The 14,658-nt window shown below is 43.1% G+C and overlaps 1 protein-coding gene and 1 pseudogene across 5 annotated transcripts in view; one reads left to right on the forward strand and one right to left on the reverse strand.

The window, feature by feature from the left end:
* Nucleotides 1-695: 695 nt before the first annotated feature.
* YPEL2 (yippee like 2) overlaps nucleotides 696-14,658 on the reverse strand; it is a 64,605-nt gene continuing 50,642 nt past the window's right edge. For all 5 annotated transcript variants that reach the window (XM_042917182.1, XM_042917186.1, XM_042917183.1 and 2 more), the window contains 3 exons: nucleotides 6,498-6,541; nucleotides 5,311-5,419; nucleotides 696-980 (listed from right to left, as the gene is read on the reverse strand). In XM_042917182.1, the coding sequence (XP_042773116.1) occupies nucleotides 891-980; nucleotides 5,311-5,419; nucleotides 6,498-6,541 (243 nt within the window). In that variant the 3' untranslated portion in view covers nucleotides 696-890. The remainder of the gene's footprint in view (nucleotides 981-5,310; nucleotides 5,420-6,497; nucleotides 6,542-14,658) is intronic.
* Nucleotides 10,981-12,083, forward strand: LOC122207237 (annotated as a pseudogene).

A 14,658-nucleotide genomic window follows, 5' to 3' on the forward strand; every position in this document is an offset into this window, starting at 1 on the left:
AGCCATTTCTGTAGGAGCTCCCAAACTACAGCCCCCTTTGTTCCCTGTTCTCAATTACTGATTTTACTTGGTTGGTGGTCAAAGCCTTTGGGATGTTTGGATCTTGCACCCATTGCAAAAGGCAGTCTCCCATCCTCTCACCAACAGTGGCTGAAGAGGCAAAGAAGATTACCTGAAGGGGCACTGAGGCATCAGAGTTATCAAAACCATCTGGGCTTTGCACTCTCTGCTGCCAGGACACCCCCAGCTGGACCCAGGAGGACCAGGCCCCTGTCCCACTAGTTAGGGCGCATTCTTGTGCTCACATGCTAACCGGACACAGCTGGTTCAGGAACAGAGCTTCTGATCAGAGAGAATGCAGTCATGAGGTATTTTTTTTCTTTGTCCTTTTAGACAAGTCGATTATTTCAAGCCTAAGTTACCAGGACTCCAGGAGCAGCACAATTTTGTTCCTACCTCTAACGTCCCGTCCCCTGACCAGCCCTGGGACCCTCACGGCTCCCCATTTCCTTCTTCCTTGCACCCCCGTGCTGTGCCACTGCTCTCCTGACAAGAGGCCATCAAGCAGCTCTTAATGAGCCCCAGGGCCCTTATCAAGGTGGGCTGCCCCATGCGGTCAGGCATCTGTTCCTTTCGTTGTTTTGTTTTCAGCCAACACTAGAACAGAGAGAAGCCAGGATCAACTCACAAACAGATACAAAGCAAAGAGACAGAGAGACAGCGATTTAGAGGCCGGTCACCAGAAAGACGGCTTCAGGGTGGGAGAATGCCCCAGATGGCAAGGCCCCTAAATGGATGGAACCAAGTGTTCAGTCACTCTCTCACGCTTGGGTAGAATGTTTGGTTGGATGGCGTTCACGTGGACACTGGGGTAGGTGGATACCCTCCAATCAGTCCCAGCCATTGTCCTTGATCATGTGTGCTAGCTCAATGATGTATTTGCCTTCTTTATATTTCTGGCTGCTTTCAAAGGCATGTTCCTAGGAGACACAAAGGAAGAGAAAAGACACCAAATGACCAAAGACAAGTAGGTGACTTTTTTTTTTTTTTTTTTTTTTTTGTAGCACAGGAGCAAAGGCAGGTCAATGACAGGGATCAGGACGAGCTTCAGCCAGACTCACTGGGAGAATTCTCACCATGCAAACATGCCAGGTCGCCTTCACTTAATACAGTTCTGAGGCAGCACCAGGACCTTCTCAACATTTACAATGGAGTTTAAATATTTTGCAATTTAAATGTTGTAAGTACTTTCTCAATATTTACCATAGAATTTCTTCAAGATCTTTGCTCATTTAAGTCTTTGCCCAGGGGCACCTGGGTGGCTCAGTCGGTTACTTGACTCCTGATTCTGGTTCAGGTCATGAGATCAAGCCCCATGTTGGGCTCCACAGTGACAGTGAGGAGGCTGCTTGGGATTCTCTCTCTCTGCCCTTCCCCTGCTCGCACTCTCTCTCTCTCTCTCTCAAACTAAATAAATAAACTTAAAAAAAAAAAGTCTTTGCCCAAATGTCACCATCTTAGTAAAATCTTTCCTGAATATTCTACTTTAAAAGCACAACTTCCACCCCAGAACTCTCTCTTCCCCCTCTCTTCCTGTTTCATTTTTCTCTATAGCACTTATCATTCTCAAATATACAATATAACCTCCAGGTCTATTTTACATATTATCTCCCATTACTACAACATAAATACATGGAAGGCAGATATTTTCATTTATTTTGTTCAATGCTGTGTCCCTTGTGTTTAGAAGACTGCTTGCCATATAATAGGTCTTCAGTAAGTAACTATGGAGTGTGTGGTGTGTGTGTGTGTGTGTGTGTGTAAAATCTTAGGGGAACTTGGTTTCAGATGCTAATCAGAAATCTGCTCTAAGGATGATGTATCTATGAAGTTTATGTGTTATAATTCTCAATTGTACTTTGTTACACTTAGAGAAAAGACACTCAGGGAGAGACCAAAGTATGGTGAAGTCAAATAGGTCTCTTTTTTATTTATCTTTCTGTTTCTGTGTCATGTGTGTTAAGTCTGTTTTTCCTTCACTGCCTTTCTCTAGGGAGAAAGGAGCTATGTGAACTCCAGGTTGAAGAACCCAGCAGCCCTCAAGCCCCCACTCCCACCCCACCCCCCCACCCCAGCTGCCAGGCTTCCGGAGGAAAAACTCAATATAAACCACCTGGCCAATTACCATCCTAAATTTACGGCACTGTGGGTGGGCTCTCAGGCTAGTAAGTCCCATAGGAAGAAAAAAAAAAAAGCCCTGCATAGGTATAGGATCAAAGAGATATTTTATTCACAGGCATAGATGAATAAAAATATCTCAATGTATTATCAGAAAAACACTGGTCATCACGGTCATTATGGCTAAGTTTGGTGTGCAGAAACAGTGGATATCAGCTGCTGTTCTGAGTATTCCAAATTAGTAAGTAGCTAAACCCTACTATCCATAGGTTCTGGGCAGCATGTGTATGAACTATATCTTCTGTCCTAGAGCTTCAGGGATTTGGGTCCCAGAATGAGAGCTCAGACTTGAGTCTCTTGCTGAGAGAGGAATCATTCCACAAAGTGGAGAGGGGAGAGGCCCTGAGAGAGAAAGTGCAAACACATCACACACATGCAAGAGCTGTGGGCTCAGCAGTAATTTCCCTGACACTTCATTATTCCTTGACTCCGTGTGTGTGTGTGTGTGTGTGTGTGTGTGTGTGCGCACGCACGCGCACGCTGTGTGATGTGTACACAATAGAGGAATGTGGTTCGAGAATACGACCTATTGTTCCATGGTAGCATGTTCAGGGTAGGCGGGAGGTAGAAAGAAAACTAGGAAAGTAAGACTATATCTCTATTGAACAACAACAAAAAAGCCAAAAGAAAAAAACATTTAATAGCCCCCAAGCCACAGGGCACTTGCAAAATGTCATAACTGGATTCCAGGGGACAGAGTACTAGATCTGAAGTCTACAGAAACCCCCAGACCTAACCCCATTTCTGTTTCCTGGCACCAGAAGCATCACTTAACCACTTTTGTTTATGACTGAGAACTTTCCATTTATAAGACTGGGATAAGTGAAAGTACTTCACAGGATTACTGTGAGGGTGAGAAAAAATAATGGAATGAAAGCTTGGAGCACCAGCCTGGGACATGAGAGGTAATCAATAAATACTTGGGGAGATGAATGCTTCTCTATATCGTCCTGTGATATCACGATACTTGTCAAGCTGTTTTATGTCTACCTGTAGCTTTCCTCTCTCATATGATGACTATAAACACCCCTGAGGGTAAGGATTAGATCTCATTTACTTTTGTATCCAACACAAAGGCTTTTAATAAACCTTTGTCAAAGGAGTGAATCATTTTATGCGAAGTAAAGAGCAAAACCAACTAACTCAGATTTATCTTCCGTCTATAATCCTGCACATCTTTAATGGAATAAGATGACAAAAAAGGTTGGGAAAACAGAAGGGCAGAAAATTTCTAGATCCTCAAAACCAGAACTGTGGCTCCCAGATCACCCAGAGAGGGCCAGTGGCCATGCAGGGGTAACAGAATAGCCAGGACCAGTTTTTCCCACAAGGAGCAAATCAAGGCAACTGTAGGGATCTGTGACCACCTTGCCATCATGAAACATACCATCTAGGATCTTTCTTTCTAATTCTGAACATTTCAAGGGAGATGTGAAAGATGGAATCTAGGGGTGCCTGGGTGGCTCAGTCAGTTAAGTGTCTGACTCTTCATTTTGGCTCAGGTCATGAACTCACAATTGGTGAGATCGAGCCCTGAGTCAGGCTCTGTACTGACAGTGTGGAGCCTGCTTAGGATTCTCTCTACACCACCCCCCACCTCTCCCCTGCTCATGCTCTCTCTCTCAAAATAAACTTTTAAAAAAATTTTTTTAAAGTAAATAGACTTCATATTTTTAGAGCAGTTTTAGATTCACCGGAGAAGGCAAGGAGGCTTTCCCTGTATTCCCGGCTCCCCCTAATGCACAGCCTTCCCCAAAGTCCTGCAACCTACAACTGCACTCTGCGGGAACTTCTGACCACTCCTCCAGGCTCTTCCAAAGCTAACTATTGTCTCACTAACTGCAGGTCATATGAGCCAGCTTCACACTGACCCTGTGCAATTGACAGTACAGGGAATTTATGGCATTTTACATGGAATAAATCGTCCTCCCAAAGACAGGAAGACTCATTTCTCAATATTCCCACAATGATAGGGCAGAAAAAAGCACATGAACATATTTGCCAATAATAAAAACATCTGCCAAAAATAGCAATAACACAAGTTTATTTTCATTGAACATCTATACCTCCTCTCACCCCGGTGAAGTGCTCATCCGAAGTACCAACAAGACGTTAAAAATATTTGCTGAGGGGCACCTGGGTGGCTCAGTCAGTTGAGCATCATCTGATTTCAGCTCAGGTCATGATCTCATGGTTCATTAGTTCAAGCCCCACCACTTTGGCTCAGATCATGAGTTCATGGTTCATGAGTTTGAGTCCCATATTGGGTACACTCCTGTCAGCAGGGAGCCTGCTTCAGATCTTCTGTCTGCATCCCCCACTCCAACTCTGTCCCTCCCCGACTTGCACTCTCTCTCTCAAAAATACATATTTAAAAAAATACTTGTTGAGTTAAACAGCAAAGGAATGAACGTCTAGTAGGAAAAGTCCATCCATGACTATATTTGACAGTGGACATTAATTAACGTTTGAGGATACCTAGCATAGAGCCTAGAGCCTGGGTAACATGTTCTGAGAACATTTACTGGAGCAAAGAGCATGGGCTCCACAGTCAGACTCCTGGACACCTATATCCTGGTTTGGCCACGTAACGGCTAGGTAACATTAGATATACCATTAACTTCTCTAAGCCTCAGTTTCCTCATCCATAAAATAGGGATTAAAATATGAACTACTTTCTAAGGATGCTGTGAATATAAATAGAATAATGTATGTCTGGAACACAGTAAGCTGTCAGGAAATGGTATACGCTGCTATTATTATTATTATTATTAATTAAATTGAAAAGCAGGTGTGTGTGTGTGTGTGTGTGTGTGTGCGCGTGCGCGCGCATGTGTGTGTGTCTGTCTCAGAGGCAGGTGTGAAGGAATGAGTAGAAGGGGACTATCAGAGAAAAGGGAAGAAGAGTGTGGTAGACAAGAGCGTGCCAGGAGTTGCTCTTTGGGCCCAGTTTCCTGTCCTAGCCTAAGATAATCCCACAAGGCCGTAGGAAGGCAGTGGAAGAAAGAAATCTTTTAGCATGAGGCTCTCCCTTCCTCCCTCTCACTGCCAACCAGACTCCTCAGTACTTACATATTTCCAGCCCAGAGTGGTTTTGCAGTTTTCACAGTAAATGTCTGCAACTGCATGCAATCCTGTTAGCAACACTCGCTCTTCTGCAGGCCCGCAGCCCACATTAACTCTGTGCCAAGGGACAGAGAGAACGGGTAGTTAGTCACACATTCATCATCAGTCATTCAAGCTGAGCTTGCAGCAAAAAAAGAAAAAAAACAACTGAGCACAGATGCCTCAAGAGAAGCCAACACCAAGAAGGTCATCATTTAAGACTGAGAGTGGTAACAACCCTGAAAAGGTAACCACGTGGAAACATCACCAATGAAATGATTTTGAGATCTGCAAGTTCTGATTCAGTGAGCCTATGAAAAATAGTCTTCATGGTTGAGACTTTGCTTGGAATGTTTCTAACTAATGCTTCTAACCCAAGGGGACAAACAGACGGCCACACTGTGAAGACCATGAGCTGAGTCCTTAGCTCAGAGCTTACTGAGGACTGAATGCAGCCAAACATGGCAACATGACATCAGCACCATGTTGTCCCAATTACAAGGATGAACGAGCCCCATATTATCTCAAGCTGAACATGCTAGATTTCCATTCTCACAGTTTATCACGCTTGTGCGAGCTTCATCCTCCTTTCCCAAGTAAGAGGCTATGAATGATGTGCCCAGGAATGATGGAAGGCCCTACAGGCTGCAGTCAGGGGGACTCTTCACTAACCGGGCCTTTCCTCTAGCCTGAGTTCCTGCAGCAGACATCGGGGTCTGTTGTTTGACCTACCCTCTTCTCCAATGACTCATGGTTATGACCCGGTTATGACCATGGTTAGACCTGGTTATGAAGCCTCCATGATGAGGCTCTCAGAATCACTTCAACTTCTTCTCTGTGAGACTATATAGCCCTCCGATCCTCTTATGTTCTTACTATGGGTAGTAAATGTATACTTTTTAGCCAAAGATGCTGAAAAAAAAAAAAAAAAAAAAAAAAAAAAAAAAAAAAATATATATATATATATATATATATATATATATATATATATCCACAAACATAACTGGCTTCCAATTGTAGAGAATAATGTTCCACAGGGCTTTTATTGTGGCAGAGAAGGCAGGGACCAGTGTTGAATTAACACTGAGGGCTGCTTTTCCCCCACCCTGCAAAATTTGCAACAAACAACGGATGTACCATTCAGAGACACTTACACTGAGTTAAAGAGGTATGCTCGTCCTTGACTTCCTTGGAACGACTGAAATGCAAGAAAACAAATCGATAGTTAGGTATCCATTTCACCCACCCATTTGGAAAACCAGCCTCAAATCACAATAATCATGACCTTCCAGGATTGACACAGCAAAAAAAGAGCACTGAGCCATTTAATAGTCCAGCTGGCAGACAGCATGGGGGAGGACATGAGGGCAGAATAAACAGAGCTAAGAGTTTGGGCCAGCTCACACTTGGACTGTTTTCACTAGCCCAGGTGAGGAGATACAAAAACCAAACTCCACAATAGAATTGAAAACTTCTTCCCTCCTGACACCATCTGTTTTATTAATACCCCCGAGATAATCCACATTGGCCTTTCCTGGATCTTGGTTTCAGGCATCTGTGCTGGCCACAGCTTTCCTCTGAGTTGGCTAGGGAAATCAGTGTGTGCGCTCTTGCTTGCCCTCTTGGTCTAACCCTGCAGAAGACAGCAAAGAATCCCCAAGGCAAGAAAGAATAAACCACTAAACCTTCACTCCTCACTTCTGGGAGATTCTAACTGCTATGACAGTTACAATCCTCCTAAATTCCTTTTGAGGTGTAAGCAATTTGATCTCTAGGTCACAGGAATGCTCATCAAGCAGCAATCCCATTTTAAATTCTAGCTTAAATATGAGCTTCTTTCTTCCAACTGAAGGGGTAGCAGGCAATAGGGGAAACATGAGCCAGAACTTGCCACACAGTTTGGCATCTACTTCCATTAACACAGGCCCTATCTGTGTTTTCCTCCTCTGGTTACATTGAAATGTCTGGCTGACATGAGCCATCCGTGTTCTGCATTGCTGCCTGCATTTTTAATGCGGTCTGACAATCGTACTCTGCATCAAACATCCCAGTCTTCTCTGAAAACCACTCTAAAAACAAACAAATAAGGGACTCTCTCATGACCTCTACTGCTCAGTGGCTGGAGAAATCCGGTGGTGGCTGGTTAATAGATGACCAGAGGGTAGGAGAGAATCAGACAGGACACAGATCACTGCACACCAGACAGCCATTGTCAGAAATGCAGGACTTTAGGGATCAGTGCTGCCAGCCAGAAAGAAAGACAAAATTTTTGACTTGTGGAAAAACTGCCTTTGGGGCAGCTAGATTGCTGGTTGCCCAACAGAAAAATGTACCAGAAGCCTTTGCTCTCAGGTGGAGCTCCAAGAAGCATGCAGATGTTCCCCAGCTGCTGCTCAGACCCAAACCAGCTTTCTTTCCTTTGGGTTTTGGAACATTCCTGAGGAACATAAGAGCTCCAGACTGGAACTGAACATGAATGAGTGTCCCAGCCTCAAAATCTGGAGGTCCGTGCCACGTGTTTGGAAGAGACATGTCCCTGTGACACAGATTATGGATTTGCACAACCTGTTAGTTCAACCTTGGAGCACTAGGCACCCAAGCACTGCCAGGGTAGCAAAAGCCTCACAATCTGGCCCCACCAACCTCTGCGGTCTCTTCTCTTGCTGGAGTGTCCTTTGCTCTAGTCAGGCCGAACCACGTGCAATTCCTGGAATTTTGCGTTTCAACAACTTTGCCCACGATATTCCTTCAGATGGGGAGGCTCTTCCACCTGACCTATGCTAGGCCTGGGCTCAGCTTCCTCTCTTTCGTAAGGCTTTCCCCGACCCCTCCCCCCAGAAGACGCACGTGTTGGCACCCATGTACTGGACACCTCTTGCTCCTTGTCTGTTCCTCTTTCTTAGTCCTTCACATACTGGATCTAATTTATCCACTTATTTTCTAACTCCTTCACTAGATCATGAGCTGCCTGAAGGTACAGGCCATGTCTTCTTCACTGTCTCTCTGAACCCCTACCACACAGCACATGATCTGACATACTGTAGGTTTTATTATTTATCCCACAGCTAAATTGCCTCTGTTTGCCTTGTTTTCTTTAAACAGTTTTATTGATGTATAACTGACATAATAAAGTGTGCATATTTTTTTAAATATTTATTTATTTTTGAGAGAGAGAGACAGAGCATGAGCAAGGGAAGGACAGAGAGAGAGGGAGACATGGAATCTGAAGCAGGCTCCAGGCTCTTGGCTGACAGCACAGAGCCCAATGTGGAGCTCAAACTCATGAATCATGAGATCATGATCTGAGTCAAAATAGGACTCAACCTACTGAGCCACCCAGGCATCCCTAAACTGTACATATTTAATGTGTACTATCTGTATGTACCTGTGAAAACATCACCGCAATCAAGAATATGGACCCAAAAGTTTCCTCTTGTCTGTCTTCATCGTATATAGCCTTTTCCTCCCCTCCTTGTCCCATTCCCCACTCATCCACAGGCAGCTGCTGCTGTCACTACAGTTTGTATTTTCTGTTTTCTTATAAATGAAAATCACACCCTTTGTAGGGTTTTTTGGTCTGGCTTCTCTCATGCAGCATAATTCTTTTAATATTCATCCATGTTGTTGCATTTTATCAAAAGATGCTTCCCTTTTTATTGCTGAGTTATTCCATTCTATGGATTTACAAAATTCCTTTATATTTGGTTTTTGATAAAGGATTTAGACTAGTCCACCTCCAAGTCCCCTCACAGCTCCAAAATTATACTTCTTATGATTCCATGGTTCTAAGTTATGGATAATCAGGAGAATCATCCTCTAAGAAACATTTGTTACGAACTTCAAGTTCAGTGCTTAGAAAAATGGGGCTATGGGAAAACAAATGCTAGAAGAAAGCAGACAGGAAAATGACAACACAAAGCAACACAGCTCCACCATCTGTAACCAGACAGATGGATTTGTTTATCAAAGAAATCTGTTTATCAAATTTGTTTATCAAATTTATCAAATCTGTTTATCAAAGAAATATAGATTATCTACTATGTCTAGGCATAGGCAGGAATGCAGGGAGAGAGGCAGCATTGTAAGACTTTCCAGGGTAGTAGTATTCCCAGAACATATACAAGACAATCAGGGTAGGGAAAAAACACTAAATTTTTAAACTATTTTTATCTCTAAAAACAAGCAAACAAACAAAACCAGAGTTTCAACAAACAGCCATAGAGATTGCCACTGGGATCTTCCCTGGGCTAGTATGTGCCATCTGTGTACAGAAATCTACAAGGAGGTGTGGGGCTCTCACTGAATGTGTGTGTGGCACTGACAATGGTACCCTTCAGCCTGTGCTTTTAGCATATTGTGAATACTGTTGTTTCTGTGCAATAGGATGACAATAGTGAGACTTAGCTTGTAAAAACAGGATATTTGAACAGTAGGATCCTTGCAATTTTTTTTGTAATAGGATAGAGCACCACAAAGAGGTTCACGCTTATATCAAAGTACTTAAAAATGTAAAGATAAGTTATGCCTTTTTCTTCTGCAAAAAGATGAGCATTCCAAGCTGGGCTTTGCAGTAAAAAGTAGCTGCCAGTAGTACGGTACTCTGCGATATTTTCCAAAGAATAAATTCGCTAAATCTACCCCTTCAAAGTAAAGGTGACATTTTAACAGGGAATGGGAATGTAACTTGTTTTCAAAGGGAATTTGTGCTATGGAGAGAACTGGTATTTGGCAATGTTTTCATTTAATATGCTCTTTGTAGTTTAGAATTGATATGACTATATAAAAATTGATTCAAAACGAATGATATTGAGAAGATAATGCAGGTGGAAATCTTTGTGTTAGAAAAGATGCTACCCCAGAAACAATTTATAAAAGAAAAAGACTGCTAAACGAACTTCATCAAAATTTTTAAACTTTTACTCTGAAAAATAGTTAAAGAGGAAAAGTTAAGCCATAGACTGGGAGAAAATATCCGGAAATCACATATATGACAAAGCGTTTGTATCTGAAATATATAAAGAACGCTTAAAACTCAACAATAAGAGGGGCGCCTGGGTGGCGCAGTCGGTTAAGCGTCCGACTTCAGCCAGGTCACGATCTCGCGGTCCGCGAGTTCGAGCCCCGCGTCAGGCTCTGGGCTGATGGCTCGGAGCCTGGAGCCTGTTTCAGATTCTATGTCTCCCTCTCTCTCTGCCCCTCCCCCGTTCATGCTCTGTCTCTCTCTGTCCCAAAAAAAAAAAAAAAAAAAAAAAAAAAATGTTAAAAAAAAAAATAAAAAAAAATAAAAAAAAATAAAAAACTCAACAATAAGAAAGAAAAAACCCAATTTTTAAAATGAGCAAAAGAGGACATGCCTGGCTGGCTCACTTGGTTAAGTGTCCAACTTGGGCTCAGGTCATGATCTCACAGTTAGTGAGTTCAAGCTCTTTGTCGGGCTCTGTGCTGACAGCTCAGAGACTAGAGCTTGCTTCAGATCCTGTGTCTCCCTCACTCTCTGCCCCTCCCCCGCTCATGCTCTGTTTCTGTTTCTCTCTCTCTCTCTCTCTCTCTCTCTCTCTCTCTGTCTCTCAAAAATGAATGTCAATTTTTTTTTTTAATGAGCAAAAGAAACTCTCTGCTTCTCCCCATTCTCCCCAATGTACCAGACATTGGCATCTTCTGGTACAGTGCCAGCAACATTCGAGACAGGATGGTGAAGGCTGGAATACATAGATTTGGCCATATTGGGTGCCTGGTCACCAGGGCTGCTTTTACCTCTGGCAAAGTGGATACTGTCACCATCAATGCCCCTTTCATTGATCTCGACTACATGGTCTACATGTTCTAGTATGATTCCACCCATGGCAAATTCCCTGGCACAGTCAAAACTGAGAATAGGAAACTTGTCATGAATGGAAAGCCCATCTCCATCTTCCAGGAGCAAGACCCAGCCAGTATCAAATATGGTGATGCTGATGCTGAGTATGTTGTGGAGTCCACTGGGGTCTTCACCACCATGAAGAAGGCTGGGGCCAAGAGGGTCATCATCTCTGCCCCTTCTGCTAATGCCCCATGTCTGATGGATATGAACCATAAGAAGTATGACAACTCCCTCAACCTTGTCAGCAATGCCCCCTGCACCACCAAAGGCTTGGCCTCTCTGGCCAAGGTCATCCATGACAACTTTGGCATTGTGGAGGGACTCATGACCAGTCCATGCCATCACTTCCAACCAGAAAACTATGGACAGCCCCTCTGGGAAGCAGTGGCGTGATGGCCAAAAGGTTGCCCAGAACATCATCTTTGCTTCCAGTGGTACTGCCAAGGCTGTAGGCAAGGTCATCCTTATGCTAAACGAGAAGCTCACTGGCATGGACTTCCTATCCCCACTTACAACATGTCAATAATGGATCTGACCTGCTACCTGGAGAAAGCTGCCAAATATGATGACATCAAGAAGGTGGTAAAGCAGGCATCAGAGGGCTCCCTCAAGGGTATTCTGGGTTACAGTGAGGAACAGGTTGTCTCCTGAAACTTTAACAGTGACACCCACCCTTCCATCTTTGATGCTGGGGCTGGCATTTCCCTTAATGACCACTGTGTCAATCTCATTTCCTGGTATGAAAATGAATTTGGCTATAGCCACCAGATGGTGGGCCTTATGGTCCACAAGGCCTCCAAGGAGTAAGAGCCCACTGGACCACCAGACCCAGCAAGAGGAAGAAGTAGAGAGAGGCCCTCAGCTGCTGAGGAGTCCTTGCCCCAACTCATCCCCCAACACACTTGAGAATCTCCTGACTTCCAGTTTCTATCCCAGACCCTCTGAAAAAGGGGAGGGACTTGGAGAGCCCTACTTTATCATATATCATCAATAAAGTATACTGTACCTAGTCAAAAATATTAAACGTTTTAAAAATTTTAAATAAGGGGCGCATGGGTGGCTCAGTTGGTTGAGCGTCCGACTTCGGCCCAGGTTATGATCCCATGCTTCGTGGGTTCAAGCCCCACGTCAGGCTCTGTGTTGACAGCTCAGAGCTTGGAGCCTGCTTCAGATTCTGTGTCTCCATCTGTTTCTGCCCCTCCCCCACTCTGTCTCCCAAAAATAAACATTTAAAAAATTTTTTTTTAATTTTTTAAATAAAATATAAAATGAGCAAAAGATCTGAACAGAATTCCCCCAAAATAAACAGATAGCAAACAGTCACATGAAAAGATGCTCAGCATCATTAGTCATTGGGGAAAGTGCAAATTAAAAATACAATGAGAAATCACCACACACCTATTAGAATGGTTAAAACTTTTTAAGCTGACAAAAACAAGTGCTGTCAAAAATGTGTAGGGGCGCCTGTGTGGCCCAGTTGGTTAAGAGGCTGACTTCAGCTCAGGTCATGATCTTACTTTTGTGGGTGGGTTCAAGCCCCGTGTCTGTGCTGACAGCTCAGAGCCTGGAACCTGCTTCAGATTCTGTGTTTCCCTCTCTTTCTGCCCCTCATCTGCTCACACTCCGTCTCTCTCTCCTTCAAAAATAAACATCAAAAAAAAAAAAAAAAAAAAGAATGTGTAGCAACTGGAAGTCTTTTATCCATTGCAAAACAGCATAGCCACTGTGGACAAGAATTTTGTGGTTTCATTTACCCAGGTTAATTGAAAATCTATGTTCATGTAAAAACCTGGAGGAGAATTCTTTCAGAGCAGCTTTACTCATAATTGTCCCAAACTGGAAACAACCTAAATGTCTCTCAGTTGGTGAATGGATAAACTGATACCTCCCATTTAATAGTAGTCTTTAATAAAAGGGGACAACCTGTTGATACACATAACAACATGGATGAATTTGAAATGTATCAGACTAAGATCAGTGGTTGCCAAAGGTTATGGGTAAAGGGAGAGTTTCACTATAAGGAGTAACATGGGAGATGGAATTGTGATCTTCATTATGGGGGTTACAAGACCATATATTTGTCAAAAGTCATAAGACTCTATACCAAAGAGTGAACTTTACTTTGCAAAATTAAAAAAAAAAAAAATTAAGCCAATCAAAGTAAGTCGTCTCTGAAATCTCCCATCTGTACACTGTTTCTTTTTTTAGTGTTTATTTATTTTTGAGACAGAGACAGAGCATGAACAGGGGAGGGGCAGAGAGAGAGAGGGAGACACAGAAACTGAAACAGGCTCCAGGCTCCGAGCTGTCAGCACAGAGCCCAACGCGGGGCTCAAACCCACGAACTGTGAGATCATGACCTGAGCCGAAGTCGGACGCTTAACCGACTGAGCCACCCAGGCGCCCCTACACTGTGTTTCTATATTTGTACAATAGGAATTATAAACAATTTCCTAATACTCTACTTAAAAGTATTCCAAACAAAGAGTCTCAGAGGGGTTTGAAGCCTTGTTAAAAAATATTTTTCTGCAAGTTTGCAAGAGCAAGCACGAAGTTCAGCAAAAACCTTTGTGTGATTGGATAAAATGGGTTGGATTGCAGGAATCATGATTTTCATAAGCACAGACATGCTCATGTTGCATTTGAACCTACCTTTCTTTGTAAGGGACTTTTTGACAAGGGAAATTGTTTAACTGAAGCAATGAAATATACTCTCATTAAGACATACCTTAGAATTAACTGTATCAGAAAGTGATTAACGGTAATTTTTTTTAAAAAAGAGCATGTTAAACCATACCTTCAATAAATAAGATTTGAAAACATATTTGTAATTGTTTTTTCTTCCTTTTAAATTATATTAATTATTTAAAATGTCTTTGAATATATGTTTCTAATGTATATATTACATAGAAGTACATGATACCACTTATAAGCTAAATATCCATATATTAGGAGTATATACTCAAACATCTTACTAATAGTGGTATGTGATTTTTAAAGTTTTGGGGGTGCCTGGGTGGCTCAGTCGGTTAAGCATCTGACTTTGGGTCAGGTCATGATCTCACTGTTTGTGGGTTCGAGCCCCCCGCGTCGGGCTCTATGCTGACAGCTCGGAGTCTGGAGCCTGCTTCGAATTCTGTCTCCTCGCTCTCTGCCCCTCCCCTGCTTGCATTCTGTCTCTCTCTCTCTCTCTCTCTCTCTCTCTCTCCCTCTCTCTCTCTCTCTCTCTCAAAAATAAATAAACATTAAAAAAAACTTTTTTTAAAGTTTGGAGACCGCTGCTCCGGGGGTTTCTGTCTACTTCAGGGCAGGACCTACGACTAATTTCCTCTAGCCTGGCATAGCTTAGAAGTCCTAGAGAGTAGGGGTGGGAGAGGACACAGGGCATAGAAAAGAATGACAGCCAGGCCCAGAGGTGCCTCTCAGGGCCATTCTGGTTCCTCCAGGCCTGTTCT

Source organism: Panthera leo, chromosome E1 (genome assembly GCF_018350215.1).
Source record: "Panthera leo isolate Ple1 chromosome E1, P.leo_Ple1_pat1.1, whole genome shotgun sequence".
NCBI lineage: Eukaryota > Metazoa > Chordata > Mammalia > Carnivora > Felidae > Panthera > Panthera leo.